Source organism: Pleuronectes platessa, chromosome 18, assembly GCF_947347685.1.
Source record: "Pleuronectes platessa chromosome 18, fPlePla1.1, whole genome shotgun sequence".
Classification (NCBI taxonomy): domain Eukaryota; kingdom Metazoa; phylum Chordata; class Actinopteri; order Pleuronectiformes; family Pleuronectidae; genus Pleuronectes; species Pleuronectes platessa.
Genome location: NC_070643.1, coordinates 14,559,805 through 14,575,337, shown reverse-complemented (window position 1 = coordinate 14,575,337; position 15,533 = coordinate 14,559,805). Strand labels below are relative to the sequence as shown.

At 40.6% G+C, this 15,533-nt stretch overlaps 1 protein-coding gene across 2 annotated transcripts; it reads right to left on the bottom strand.

The window, feature by feature from the left end:
* Positions 1–147: 147 nt before the first annotated feature.
* On the bottom strand, positions 148–5,531 carry fam8a1a (family with sequence similarity 8 member A1a). 2 transcript variants are annotated; one of them, XM_053447224.1, is made up of 5 exons: positions 4,918–5,531; positions 3,305–3,425; positions 2,990–3,113; positions 2,230–2,369; positions 148–1,867 (listed from the first exon to the last, which is right to left on the bottom strand). In XM_053447224.1, exons 1-5 carry the CDS (start codon positions 5,264–5,266, stop codon positions 1,723–1,725), a joined length of 879 nt encoding a protein of 292 aa, XP_053303199.1. In that variant the 5' UTR covers positions 5,267–5,531; the 3' UTR covers positions 148–1,722. The 2 variants fall into 2 exon arrangements, with proteins under 2 accessions (XP_053303199.1, XP_053303200.1); XM_053447225.1 differs by having other exon boundaries at positions 1,740–1,867; positions 2,226–2,369.
* Between the last annotated feature and the right edge of the window lie 10,002 nt (positions 5,532–15,533).

Genomic DNA, 15,533 nt, shown 5'->3' with positions numbered 1-15,533 from the left:
ATATTATCTGCGGATTAAAAAGGGAAGTGTGTCACGAAAAGTGTGTACGTGTGTAATGTGTGTCCACATCATTAGCTGGGCAGGGTACATCTGACGAGACAGGAAAAATACAGGAGCTGGGATAGTGTTCAACGACAGGAAGACAGCTTGTGTTCTTACCTTACTTTAATTATATATAATAAATCTGGTCACTTATGAAGATACATGCTTTTCACCATTCCATTAAGATTATGAGAACAAATATCTTTATAAAAATGTCAACATCAAGTAACTAGAGTCTATTTCCTCTCACTGGATTTAGACCACAAGTTAATCTGTGCTGACTACTGTCGCCCCCATGTGGCAACAAGTGGTGCAGCAAGTGGAGGGAAAAGTTAAAAGATGACAAAATAAAGACTCTGGATGAAATTATCATAAAGATGAAAATGCGGTTTAGGGGAATTTACAAAGAAAACACACAAGTAATCAAATCAGTGTCAACAACCGGCATTATACATCAATAGATTTTCTTAAGTTTAAACACAACATGCTTGGTGTCTCATGACACGTGATTAACTTCACAGCTCTTTCAGTTAAGACTCATCCTTCCTTAATTCTGCATATATACTGTACAGCTGCTGACTCAACCACATTCTCAGGCGTGACACAAAGAAAATTGGTTTTTCTTAATTCATTCTGAAAATCCTCTGTCAATTATATTTACTGTTAATTAAACAGTCTCCCCTCATTCCTGCTGTTTATACAGGTGTGATAGTGTAAAGTCATGCAGTACTTATTTATTGACTGCACTATGGTCATTTTCAAATGTGTTTTTAATTGTGAAGATATTAACTATACATCAACATCGGCATCAGTTTGTATGATGCTCTAGTATGTGGACAATACCAGACCAATACAATAACATCCATGTGGACAATCATTATTTCAATGATGGCGCCGAGACAAACAGCGCCTCGGCTTGTTGAGTTATTGTTACTTTTCAGCAGATACATCTTAACAGTGCTTCATCAAAATATCCACTGAAACAAATAAGCCTGGGAACAATATAACAATAATCACATTCACAAACATAAAAATCATAAGCAAAGCAAACAGGTTCGTGCATGAAGTTCCATTCATCTGCAGCTTTTTAAGTTGTGTATATATATAAAAATGTTACTTTAGGGTTATACTGGCTGATTTAACGTTTGAAGAGATTCACAACATCCTGATGTTTAATCCATCTTTAAGTATTATTAGTTTCTCTCTGTAGAAAAATAAAATTATCACTATGAATATTAACAGGCATCTCGGGAGTCATTTTTCGGTGCAGCCACTAGGTGTCACCAAAGGTTTCAGATCATACACAGATGAGCTATTTTGGAAAAATAAGATAAAATAAAATAACACAAACTAATTCAAATGTTATGAGTCACAGGTTTTTCTGGAAACATTGGACAGCACCTTCTCCTACACTTATATTAACATCATCAAAAGTCACAATACTTTCTTTGTAGCTAAATGAATACCTTACAACAAAAGAAGTCAGTATGGATTTTCTTTTTAATTCCATCAACATGCCCCCCCCCCCCCCATTTTAAGGGCACTCATGTCCATGTTAGATTTGCAGAAATGGGTCAACCTCTTTTCCTGCCGTTGCTGCCGTTGGTGATTGATTGATTTCATTTTCAGGGCTATCGCACTTTATCATTACCCCAATAGAGTCCCCTGCCGCAGGAGAGGCTATCTGCCCCCTCGTCTCTGTACGACAATGGTGCCGGCCACGATGTCGTACACAGTCCTGTTGTGCTGGAAGAAGAGGAGGGTGATGAAGACCGGAAAGAGGAAGGCGATGGAGAAGTTCTTGTTCAACGCCCGCACCGTAGATCTGAGAACAGCGAGACACAAGAGACGAGACAAAACAAACAGGATAAGATAAGGACATAATAAAGGCAATAGAAAAGAAATAAATTAAATAAAAATACAACTTTGTACATAATATACACCTTTCACTACAGACATATTGCTTGTCCAGAAATGTATTTGAGTAAAGATCAGGATGATTTCACGAGGATTTAAACTGTACTTGTCCAGCAGTATAAGCAGGTATCAAAGGATATATTAATAATATCAAGTAAAGTGTATTATTAAAAGTTACACTCTCAGTACCTGCATCTAAACACTGTGCAATTATATGACATTAAAGTGAATGGCATTAACCAGGAGCTTATTCAGAATGTAATCACTCACGCAGAGAGCGAGACGTTAGACGCCGGGACGACGAAGACTCGGTTGGGTCGCACCAGAGTGGATGTGTCGCACGTCACCACCCGCAGGCCGAGCAGGAACTTCCCCGGAGTGGCACCACCGGCTCCCCAAATACAGATCGTCTGATTGGACAACAAGGACTGCAATCAAACAACGACCAAGAAGACGCCTGACAATGTCTTTAAAAAAGTACTTTACAACACAGCAGTTAGAAAAGGATGGAATTCATTTTTCAGGTTTACAGTGTGTGATGTCATTAGTCAGCGCATAGGTGCCCAAATGTCCCAGTGCTGGTTCCCACCTGGGAAAACCAGCCACTGACTCAGGAGTCAAACAGGAGACATGATGCATGACTTCATCTCAGGCAACTGTGAATGCAGCGTTGCATCAGTGTCCTGGGAACCAATGTTGTGTTGAGGAGAAAATGACTCTTCTCATGTCACGAGAGCACGTGGCAACAAGGCGGCTCGATCCCAGCGTGAGGGACAAACTGTGTTTCTTACTCTTTGAGTGGAGGGAATCGAACTGCCAACCTTCTGATTGACATCTCCTGAACCACATTTATTCAAACTGCTTTTAGGACAGTTGTTCAGTCCTGCTCCTTACAACTAAATCATTTTTAATTAATCAAATAAGATTGAATATTTACTGTCATTTGATAATCATATAAGATCAATTCTGCATATATCTCTATGATATATATGTGTTATTTTATACACCCAGTTATTAAAGTGTGACCCACCTCGTAGAAGCACACCAACACCCTGTAGACCAGAGCCACAGCCATCATCTTCTGCAGGTCCTCCATGGACGTGTTCTCGTCGATCTCCTCCACGATGAACTGGGTGATCAGTACGGTGATGTCCCTTTAAAAAGGAGAGAGAAAGAGGGGGAGAGAGAGGGAGAGGGAGAGAAAGAGAAAGAGAATATGCAACTTGAAAAACTTGAGGAATATTTCAAATCACGTGGTCACACCAACTGTCGCCAACTTCCGTGTTGTCGTCTGTTATTTTCTTTCCTTCCATCCGCTCTGTTTGCCCGAGCTCCTCTCACTCACTTCATCCCACTCAGGTGCATGATCCACAGCACGATGGTGGCCTTCACACAGAACAGGATGAAGAAGTCCACTGTCTCTGCCAGGAACCTCTGCAGAGGAGAGGGGATGGTGTACTCCCGTCCTGTCGAGCAAGGGATCAAGATTGTTTTATATTCCAGAAGAAACTCAGAGATGATCATTCGTTTCCTCTTGTTTGGATCACTGCAGGTCTTTCTTCACCTGCCTTAAGCAACAGAGTCGACATAAACTACTGATCAACCGAAACGCAGCAACCAGACTCCAATCTGCTAAAAGAGAGCATATTACTCTTTAGCTGCTCTTTATTAGCTCCCAGTACATTTTAGAATTGATTTTAAGATTTTATAGCTGACGTTTAAAGGCCCTATTCAGCACCTGCACCTAAGTACAGATCTTTTGACACCATACTCCCGGTCAGAACCTGAGGCCCTGCTCACCTTTCCCCAGTCCCGGCTCAGGACCAGGACAAGATCCGTCTGGCAAACTCCTTAAAGACCAACTTCTATAGGTGTGCTTTCTTCTGCCTTACTATCTTACAACCAGTATCAATACCAATTTTTGTATTGCTGTATTTGTGCAAAGTTCCTGTGTGATCTTCAAATGCTTTTGAATTGCTTCCAGTTGTTTGCCTTCAATTATTCATTTTGAGCTTCAAGCTGTGCTGAAAGGTGCTAAATGAATACAGTTTATAATTCTGCATTAACTTAATGTATAAACTTGAATCACTGACCAGGTACAATAGGTCTGATCAGAGCTAACAAAGCTTCAGAGAGCTCTTACACCGACTCTAAGCATATAAGCTTGTTTCCTCACTTAAGCCTGCTTCCTAACAGACCCATGACCGAGCTTAGACACAATAACCCTCACACAGCGAGTGGAGGATGAGGCAGAACATTGTCTGCTACAGCAGCGGATCCCAAAGAATACTTTCTGAAAATCATCTGCTAAAAACTGTTCTGAGGTCACTGGAGTAAAACAAAAGAGATGCGTGTTCTTTTCTCCGGGGCAGCACAGAGAACATGGCCTCCTGAACAAGTTGTGAGACTTCCTTGTTTTGTGAGATATATATTTCATGTGTTATATATGAGGCTGTTATATGAGATTTTCCTTGTTGTCTCTAAGACGTCTTTGTGTTTGACCTGCTTGTGAATTCTCCAAATCCTTTCTCACCTCTGTAATCTTTTTTTCTTTTTCTTAGATCCCCGCCTTGTTAGTGGCTGATCTTCTGATCCACTTTCTCATCTGTTTTTATTGTCATTGTCACTTTGTTATTTATTCGTATTAACCCTTGTTTAACTCCCTTGTAACTTGTATGTCGGTGAATGTTGTTTGCACAAGTTGTTCCAAATGAATATTATCAGCCTTCTGATTTTCTTCATTAAGTGATTCCTTCGGTGATTGAGACAAATAAGTGACAGCATCTGTTGCATGAAGGTGGATTTAGAGCAACAAAGGAAACATTTGAGCATGTGCTGCTGCACCTGCTGATTATTATTGTTGTTGTTATTTTCTACTCAATATCTTGGGATACAGGGGTCTGGAGTCCCTGGGGTCAGGGGGTCAGGGGGCTGTGGGGGCTCCCAGCATTGACTCACCTGCCTGAGGGGGGTCGTGCTCCTGGGCTGCCCGGGGATCAGGGGTCGCGCTGTGCTGGATGTGTGCACCCCCGGGATGAGGGGAGGACCCCGGGGGCGGGGGGAGGCCGGGGAGATAAGGGTTCCAGTTGAGCCACGGTGCACCACCTACACCACCACCGGCAGCCGGTGTCCGGACGGGCGGGGGGAAGGAGAGGGCGGACAGGGAGAGCCAGCTCTGCCACCCGGTGTAGCTCCAGTAGTAGCCCCACATCCACTGCTGAAGCTGCGCGCAGTATTCCGCTGTCACCGTGGGCTGCGGCGGTTTGCCGCCGGATCCGGGGCCGTTAGCTCGGCTGTGACCCGACATGTCTGCGCCTCTTCACCGACTCGGGCTGTTTGACATGAGAGTTTCTTCTTCTTCTTCTGTTAATCCCCCTCCGCTCCTCAGATCCCCGCTGCTCACAGGCACAACACTAACACATGTGTTTGTTTCCACGTTAACACAATGTGTACAACGTGTCAGATATTAATACAACGCATATTCCCCTCTGTGCAGCATATATCAGAAGATAAAGCCAACATGTTGTTGAAACACTTACATTACCACCACCCCTCTTCCGCCATTAATGGTATGAGCCATTTAAAGGAGCCGCATCTGTATTTCTCCTTATGGTCAGTAAGAGCGCCCTCATCAGGCTTACAAGTATGATGTCATGGACATAATAACAAACAAGCAAGTGAAAAAATAGAGAGTAGTCAATATTTTTGTTGAGTTCGATATGTTGTTGGTAATTTTTTATCTTTTAAATATGACAGTGATGCAAACCATTGGAATAAAATTAAATATCCATTTTTAAAAGTCTGAAAATTAGGAGGTTTTACACACACAATACCACAACACAATCACATTTACATTTTTCATTGCGTGACTACTAACTCACTAATTTATTTATTTATATATACTACAGTAAATAACTATCTTCTGAACAGAGGATAGGTGGGGCTACACAGGCCAATTGGACTTATAGATGGGTAACAAGGGTACAGTAAGTACGACCGAAGTTCATAAACTTCACAAAAAGAAGTCAGACATATGCCAAACATTTGAAAATCGTTGTAATTGTCTTGTTTTTCATTTTCATTTCATTATCATTGTTGGAACTTATTACTACAAAAATGTTTTTTTTGCCAGCAATCTGTGAAATAATAATTATTATATATATTGTTTTTATGGTATAATCACTAATGAATTTCGGTGTATTGATACCAAATCAATCAGAGCATCTCTGATAGTGTTGCATCAGTACCTTTGAGATAGACCTAGGGTTGCTCTAGGTAGTTGAGGCGATTGTCTTGTGGGCTGTGGGAATAAAACAAGAACATAATTAGCATCAGAGAATGTGTTAGACACAAACTAGTTAAATTTAGTATATAGGAACAATGTTCTGGACAGAAACGCAGAATTATATGCCTGACCGAATCTACTGGGGTCATCTCCACATCTTGTCGTCCTTCTCCAGGAGTTAAAGTTGGCCTGAAGGACACAGAGGGGTTTCCAGACACTGAGGCTGCAGCAAGAACCATCAACTCTGCACCTTTGGGAAGGGAGAATCCATCTGAATTCAAGAGGGGAAGATTAAAATCATAACGACCAAAGGTGATTCCTTTTCTTAATAGTCAACTATAAACTTAACACATATATTCAACAATCAACCCCCCCACCCACCCAAACAAGGTATTGATGATCAGAAAACAAAACCATCTCAGTAAAAATGTAAATGCTTGAAAAGCTGATTATCATGTTGAAATTATTTCTAAATACCAACTATAGAGAGAATAGATCAGTATGGTCACAAATAGGTATTACAGGAACTACAAATGAAAAACAAAATTGGCCATTGTGTACAACAAATTGTCCAAAATCAGAAATGTGTGGACGCCAAATGCAATGTCAAGATGATAAAGACTTCCACTGTTAAGACTAAGTCATCAGGAAAGTGGAGTGATGAATAAAGACTGTGATGGTGCAAACACTGCATGTCTTATCATGCTCATGCTTTATAACCAGCAGAGTTGAGTCAACCTCTCTACAGCAGAAAAGCTTAATATTTCAAAGCCAATTGAGCATAAGAATGGGATAATCAATGTGTATGGCTCAGACAGGCCACAGACATTTGTATGTACTTCAGATACTTCCACTTTGTTAGCAACTTAGACAACTACAGGAGCATTATTAAATAAGCACTTACTGGTGACAGGGGGGATGAGGCTGCAGCTGGGACTCTCTTGGCATCCTACAGATGAGAAAAAACAAAATGAAATATTAGAAGAGAACATAATTATCAAGGAAAATACTAAAATATTATGAAGCTAAGTTGACATTAACAATATAGAAAACACCTGATGCAGCTTAAATCAAGTTTGATCTGCAGAGATTTGGAATATTCATCCATGCGTGTGTAAACTCACAGCCACACCAGGAGTGACAGCAGTGATGTCGGAGGCAGTGGGTAAGATGGAGGCGCCGAGGGGAAGGTAAACAGCCCGAGGGTCTGAAACATCAACCATCTAAAGTCAGAAACAAGCATGAGAATCGCTGGGCTGAGATAACATATTCTACATTGAGAAATTGCACACCCAGAAAATGACTCTGCCATTTCTGAGAAGTGTATTTATCAGGCTGATTATGGAAAGAGATAAAATCATTTATGATTATCTCATCTGTATTTAAGACTTTTGACTTGATCTGAAAATAAGCCCTGGTGTAAAAGTACATTGTATAACTGTGTATAAAAATGATAAACACTGGAAAACTAATTGAGAGTTAAGATATAGATAATAAATAATGTATTAGAAATTAATAACTAATCTTGGAAACACAGTCATGGTTTCTTTACCTCAACATCCTCGGCGCGTTTGAAGGCTCGTGTAGTGGATGATTTAATCATCATCTTCCCTGGTCCAGAGCCACCGCATTTGGCTGCAGGCCTGCTGGTCAGAGGATAGGTGGAGCTACACGGGCCAATTGTCCTGATAGATGGGTAACAAGGGTACAGTAAGTACCACTGAACTTCATAAACTTCACAAAAAGAAGTCAGACATCTGCAAAACGTTTGAAAATTGTTGTAATTGTCTTGCCTTTCATTTTCATTTCCTTATCATTGTTGAAACTTATTACTACAAAAATGTTGGGGAAATTATCTTGTTTCCATTTGAAACGATGGCAAAAGACAAGATTTTGAACAACAAAATAATTATAAAAGGAAGCACAGACGACTTGTTGACATTTAATCTACATTGAAAAAAGTTGACAGAATTTCCAGCAATCTTTGTAATAATAATTATTATATATATATTGTCTTTATGGTACAATCACAAATTAATTTCGTGTATTGATACCAAATCAATCAGAGCATCTCTGATAGTGTTGCATCAGTACCTCTGAAATAGACCTTGGGTTGCCCTAGGTCGTTGAGGCCATTGTATTGTGAGCTGTGGGAATAAAACAAGAACATAATTAGCATCAGAGAATGAGTTAGACACAAACTAGTTATATTTAGTATGTAGGAACAATGTTGTTGACAGAAACGTATTATAATGTGCCTAACCTCTTCTATTGGGGTCATCTCCACATCTTGGACTTGTAATCCAGGAGTTATAGAATCCATCTGAATTCAAGAGGGGAAGATTATAATCATAACGACCAAAGGTGATTCCTTTTCTTAATAGTCAACTATAAACTTAACACATATATTTTATTCAACCCCCCCACCCACCCAAACAAGGTATTGATGACCAGAACATCAAAAGTGTGTAAAACAAAACCATCTCAGTAAAAATGTTAATGCTTGAAAAGCTGATTATCATTTGGAAATTATTTCTAAATACCAACTATAAAGAGAATTGAGAGTTAAGATATAGATAATATTTTTTTTTATAGATATTAATAACTAATCAGTGCATCAGTATATGTTGTTGACAGAAACGCATTATAATGTGCCTTACCTCTTCTATTGGGGTCATCTCCACATCTTGGACTTGTAATCCAGGAGTTATAGAATCCATCTGAATTCAAGAGGGGAAGATTAGAATCATAATGACCAAAGGTGATTCCTTTTCTTAATAGTCAACTATAAACTTTACACATATATTTGATTCAACACCCCCACCCTGCCAAACAAGGTATTGATGATCAGCACATCAAATGTGTGTAAATCAAAACCATCTCAGTAAAAATGTAAATGCTTAAAAAAGCTGATTATCATGTGGAAATTATTTCTAAACACCAACTATAGTGAGAATAGATCAGTATGGTCACAAATAGGTATTACAGGAACTACAAAGGAAAAACAACATTGGCCATTGTGTACAACAAATTGTCCATAATAAGAAATGTGTGGACGCCAAATGCCATGTCAAGACGATAAAGACTTCCACTGTTAAGACTAAGTCATCAGGAAAGTGGAGTGATGAATAAAGACTGTGATGGTGCAAACACTGCATGTCTTATCATGCTCCTGCTTTATAACCAGCAGAGTTGAGTCAACCTCTCTACAGCAGAAAAGCTTAATATTTCAAAGACAATTGAGCATAAGAATGGGATAATCAATGTGTATGGCTCAGACAGGCCACAGACATTTGTATGTACTTCAGACACTTCCACATTGTTAGCAACTTAGACAACTACAGGAGCATTATTAAATAAACACTTACTGGTGACAGGGGGGATGAGGCTGCTGCTGGGACTCTCTTGGCATCCTACAGATGAAAAAAACCAAAATGAAATATTTTAAGAGAACATAATTATCAAGGAAAATACTAAAATATTATGAAGCTAAGTTGACATTAACAATATAGAAAACCACTGATGCAGCTTAAATCAAGTTTGATCTGCAGAGATTTGGAATATTCATCCATGCGTGTGTAAACTCACAGCCACACCAGGAGTGACAGCAGTGATGTTGGAGGCAGTGGGTAAGATGGAGGTGCCGAGGGGAAGGTAAACGGCCGGAGGGTCTGACACATCAACCATCTAAAGTCAGAAACAAGCATGAGAATCGCTGGGCTGAGATAACGTATTCTACATTGAGAAATTGCGCACCCAGAAAATGACTCTGCCATTTCTGAGGAGTGTACTTATCAGGCTGATTATGGAAAGAGATAAAATCGTGTGTGATTATCTCATCTGTATTTAAGACTTTTGACTTGATCTGAAAATAAGCCCTGGTGTAAAAGTACATTGTATAACTGTGTATAAAAATGATAAACACTGGAAAACTAATTGAGAGTTAAGATATAGATAATAAATAATGTATTAGAAATTAATAACTTATCTTGGAAACACAGTCATGGTTTCTTTACCTCAACATCCTCGGCGCGTTTTTTGAAGGCTCGTGTAGTGGATGATTTAATCATAATCTTCCCTGGTCCAGAGCCACCGCATTTGGCTGCAGGCCTGCTGGTCAGAGGATAGATGGGGCTACACGGGCCAATTGTCCTGATAGATGGGTAACAAGGGTACAGTAAGTACCACTGAACTTCATAAACTTCACAAAAAGAAGTCGGACATATGCAAAACGTTTGAAAATCGTTGTTATTGTCTTTTTTTTCATTTTCATTTCATTATCATTGTTGGAGCTTATTACTACAAAAATGTGGTGGTAATTCTCTTGTTTCCATTGGAAACGATCGCAAAAGACAAGATTTTGAAAAACAAAATAATTATAAAAGGAAGACGACTTGTTGACATTTAATCTATAGTGAAAAAAGTTGACAGAATTGCCAGCAATCTTTGAAATAATAATAATTATTATATATATTGTTTTTATGGTATAATTACTAATGAATTTTGGTTTATTGATACCAAAACAATCAGAGCATCTCTGATAGTGTTGCATCAGTACCTTTGATATAGACCTAGGCCTGCCCTACGTCGTGGAGGCGATTGCCTTGTGGGCTGTGGGAATAAAACAAGAACATAATTAGCATCAGAGAATGTGTTAGACACAAACTAGTTATATTTAGTGTGTAGGAACAATGTTGTGGACAGAAACACAGCATTATGTGACTGACTGTTTCTCTTGGGGTCCTGTCCACATTTCATCTTACTCCAGGACATTTTTGTTGGACATAACTGATCAAATTAATTCTGGTGTTTGGCCATCATCACAATTCATTTGAGAATATTAGTCACCTGCTTTCATAAGATGTTAAAGACATTATCAAAATAGAAAACCACTGATGCAGCTTAAATCAAGTTTGATCTGCAGTGTTCATCCTTGCCTGTGTAAACTCACAGCCACACCAGGAGTGATGTTTGAGGCAGTGGAGGTGGTGGAAGCAGAAAGAGGGGAGAAGCTGAAGGTGGGTAGGTTGAATGCGCTGATTGGAAGAGAAATTGCCGGAAGGTCTGGCATCTCAACCACCTACAGTCAGAAACAAGGATGAGTATCGCTGAGCTGAGACAACATATTCTATATTGAGAAATTGCAAACCCAGAAATGACTCTGCCATTTCTGAGGAGGGCATTTATCAGGCTGATTACGGAAAGAGATAAAATCATATATTATTATGTAATCTGTATTTATGACTTTTGACTTGATCTGGAAATAAGCCCTGGTATAAAAGTACATTGTGTAACTGTTTATAAAACTGATAAACACTGGAAAACTAATTGAAAGTTAAGATATAGATAATAAATAATGTTATAGAAATTAATGACTAATCATGGAAACAGAGACATGGTTTCTTTACCTCATTCTTCTTGGGGCGTTTCTTCATCTTGCCTCGTCCAGAGCCACGGCTGCTTGCTGCAGGCCTGCTGTCCTGAGGATAGCAGGTGGAGCTACACGGGCCAATTGTCCTGATAGATGGGTAACAAGGGTACAGTAAGTACGACCGAACTTCATAAACTTCACAAAAAGAAGTCAGACATCTGCAAAACGTTTGAAAATTGTTGTAATTGTCTTGCCTTTCATTTTCATTTCCTTATCATTGTTGAAACTTATTACTACAAAAATGTTGGGGAAATTATCTTGTTTCCATTTGAAACAATCGCAAAAGACAAGATTTTGAACAACAAAATAATTATAAAAGGAAGCACAGCGGCTACATTGAAAAAAGTTGACAGAATTTCCAGCAATCTTTGAAATAATAATTATTATATATATATTGTCTTTATGGTATAATCACAAATTAATTTCGTGTATTGATACCAAATCAATCAGAGCATCTCTGATAGCGTTGCATCAGTACCTCTGAAATAGACCTTGGGTTGCCCTAGGTCGTTGAGGCCATTGTATTGTGAGCTGTGGGAATAAATCAAGAACATAATTAGCATCAGAGAATGTCCACAGGCTTGTGCTCCAAGATGGCATCTGCAAGTGCGCGCCGCTCGCCAACTGGCACCTTGGTGCTGAAGAGTGCTAGGGGCAGCATCTCGCCTGTCAGGTACCATAGGTGCCGCTCCAGTGCCGTGATCGCTGATGCTGCAATGCGCTCGTCAACAGACTTGTACGCGTACAGGTGGTGGTAGAGTGTGAGGTCATTCCATGCGGCATCTACGGCCATGTCACAGGTCAGCCACCATGATGCGTAGATGTGCGTAATGAAGTTGGCAAACGTCGGAATCTTCCGCACCTGCTGCCACGTTGTGATGGTCCCCTGAGGAAGCAACTCAATGTGCTGCTCCATCAAGGCCTGCTTGAGAGTGTAGAGCAGCTTGGCCATCCACCGTGCCTTGTGCAGTGGTCCTGGCCGTTGGAAGGTAACTGGAGTGTGTGCTGCACCGTCTGCACCCAGATACACAAGACACAGCTGCATGAACTCGCAGTAGTCGCCTCGCTTGTAGTCGAGCACTCCTGCAGTGCACGCAATGAGTTCAGCACGCAACTTGCCCAGGAACGGTGGTTTGGCCTCGTCAGGAATGTAGCGGGACAATGGGCTGCGCTCCTTATGTGGCACCAGATCCCAGTTGTCCCGGAGCCGTGTAAACAGTGTAAAATCTGGCGAACGGGACGTCTCCACCTTGAGGTCGGTGAAAATGTGGCTTAGGAGCACCTCCCCTATGTGGTGCCGGCGTCCGGACCAGAGCAGTGGTCGACCCAGTGAGAGCTGGCTGCAAATGAACTTTTTACGTAGCTGGCTGATGGTCAATCTCACCCTCTTCTTCAAACTCACTGTCAGACTCTGAATTGATAGAAACAGGATCTTCATATTCTCTAAACTCTTCCCCTTCATTGTCTTAGGTAGACTGACATGAGTGTGTTAAATTTCTAATTAAGTTCAAGAAATAGACCTCAACACTGATGAAAAACCTTGTTTCATATTCGTTTTTTCCAATCATATCTTGATTGTAATTGATGTTTCTTTGTTTAATTGCATTTTATCACAAAAAACGAAAAGCAAACAAATATTAACCATATATGCTGTTTATATTGCTTGTAATTGGGATAAAGTTAACCTCTGTTATGTATTTTTACATATATTGCTGTAGCTGTATTGATTGAAAGACCGAATAATGCGGTGGGTCCACCAGACCCGCGAACATTGGCTGAGTGACCAAAACATGAACACCACACAAGGGTTAATACCTTACTCACCCCTTGACACATTGCACGACACTTTCCTTTTAACTCATTCTAGTTCTAGTCTCTTGCGAGCCTGGTGTTACAAAACGCCGGGTTCACACCGGACGCGGAAGCGACGCCGAAGCGTGGCGTAAGAGCTAATCCCTGGCGCACCGGCGCTTGGCTGGTCACACCGGACGCGGTAGCGACGCCGAAGCGCCGCGCATTACTAATAATATCACATACTTCTGCTGCTATCAGCCTGCAGTAAAAACGGCATTTAATCATTTTTTTCAAGCATATACTTACTTGTTGCTCCAACATTAAGCAACAGCATCCCAACATGTGTCTTTTTTGGTGTTGTCTTTATACAACATATGCTGAGAATCAAATTCTCAAGTTACTTCTCCACTTCAATTATTAATTTAATGTCATCCATGTTGAAGAACTTCTCCGCCGTTTGCTCAGTTAAATGTCGGGTGTCGAGGGTAAACTACGTATTCTCCACCCAAGCCTATGTGGAGAATAGGTAGCCCCCCCCCCCCCCCCCCTCTCTCTCTTTTTATCTTTATCACTGCTTGTGTGGCTGTAGTGGATGGGCAGAGGGGGACATTTAATAATGTGGTTGGTAAAAGTGGTAAAATTAAAACTCCTAGACAACAGAAGGTGAATACAAAGTGTGGGATGCATATTAGATAATTTATATCATATAAAATATTTCATCAATATCGTTTAAAATCATTTTTCAGTGTGTTTCCTGTCGCGATACGCTCGCGTCAAGCGGAAAAAATAGACTCGACGCCGAAACGATCGCTTCACGGCGCTAGGCAGCCGCGGCACAACGCTACGCTTCAGCCTCCGGTGTGTTCAGCGCTGCGGTTTAACATGGGAGTGGATGGGAGCCAGAGGATTGGCGCTGCGCTTACGCCTCGCTTCGGCGTCGCTTCCGTGTCCGGTGTGAACCCGGCGTAAGGCCTCCTTTTAACTCATTATACCTATAGATATCTCTACACTCTTTAATTATAACTTGACAGAAAATAGAACACAATGCACTGCAATAACGGGAGTGAATACTTGTGGCTTCAAAATAGGTTGGAAGTAAACAACAAATGTCAAGAATAGAATAAGGCCCATGGGACAGGCCAAAATGATCTCCAAAACCTTTAGCTAGCTAGCATTAGCTAACGATGAGGTAGCATAGCTAAGTTATGCTAGCTATCGATAGCTAGCTAGTAAACTGTGTGCCGTTCCACCTCTAGATCACCACGTATCGCCAAAATATTTTGCATTTATTGTTTTTGCATGGATGGTAACACTTTGAGCACCCAGACAGATCAATATGCTGGAACTCTGTTTTTTGATGCACCCTAAATTGCGTGTGTAAACTCACAGCCATACCAGGAGTGACAGCAGTGATGTCGGAGGCAGTGGGTAAGATGGAGGCGCAGAGGGGAAGGTAAACGGCCGGAGGGTCTGACACATCAACCATCTAAAGCCAGAAACAAACATGAGAATCGCTGGGCTGAGATAACGTATTCTACATTGAGAAATTGCGCACCCAAAAAATGACTCTGCCATTTCTGAGTAGTGTATTTATCAGGCTGATTATGGAAAGAGATAAAATCGTGTATGATTATCTCATCTGTATTTAAGACTTTTGACTTGATCTGAAAATAAGCCCTGGTGTAAAAGTACATTGTATAACTGTGTATAAAAATGATAAACACTGGAAAACTAATTGAGAGTTAAGATATAGATAATAAATAATGTATTAGAAATTAATAACTTATCTTGGAAACACAGTCATGGTTTCTTTACCTCAACATCCTCGGCGCGTTTTTTGAAGGCTCGTGTAGTGGATGATTTAATCATAATCTTCCCTGGTCCAGAGCCACCGCATTTGGCTGCAGGCCTGCTGGTCAGAGGATAGATGGGGCTACACGGGCCAATTGTCCTGATAGATGGGTTACAAGGGTACAGTAAGTACGACCGAACTTCATAAACTTCACAAAAAGAAGTCAGACATATGCAAAACGTTTGAAAATTGTTGTAATTGTCTTGCCTTTC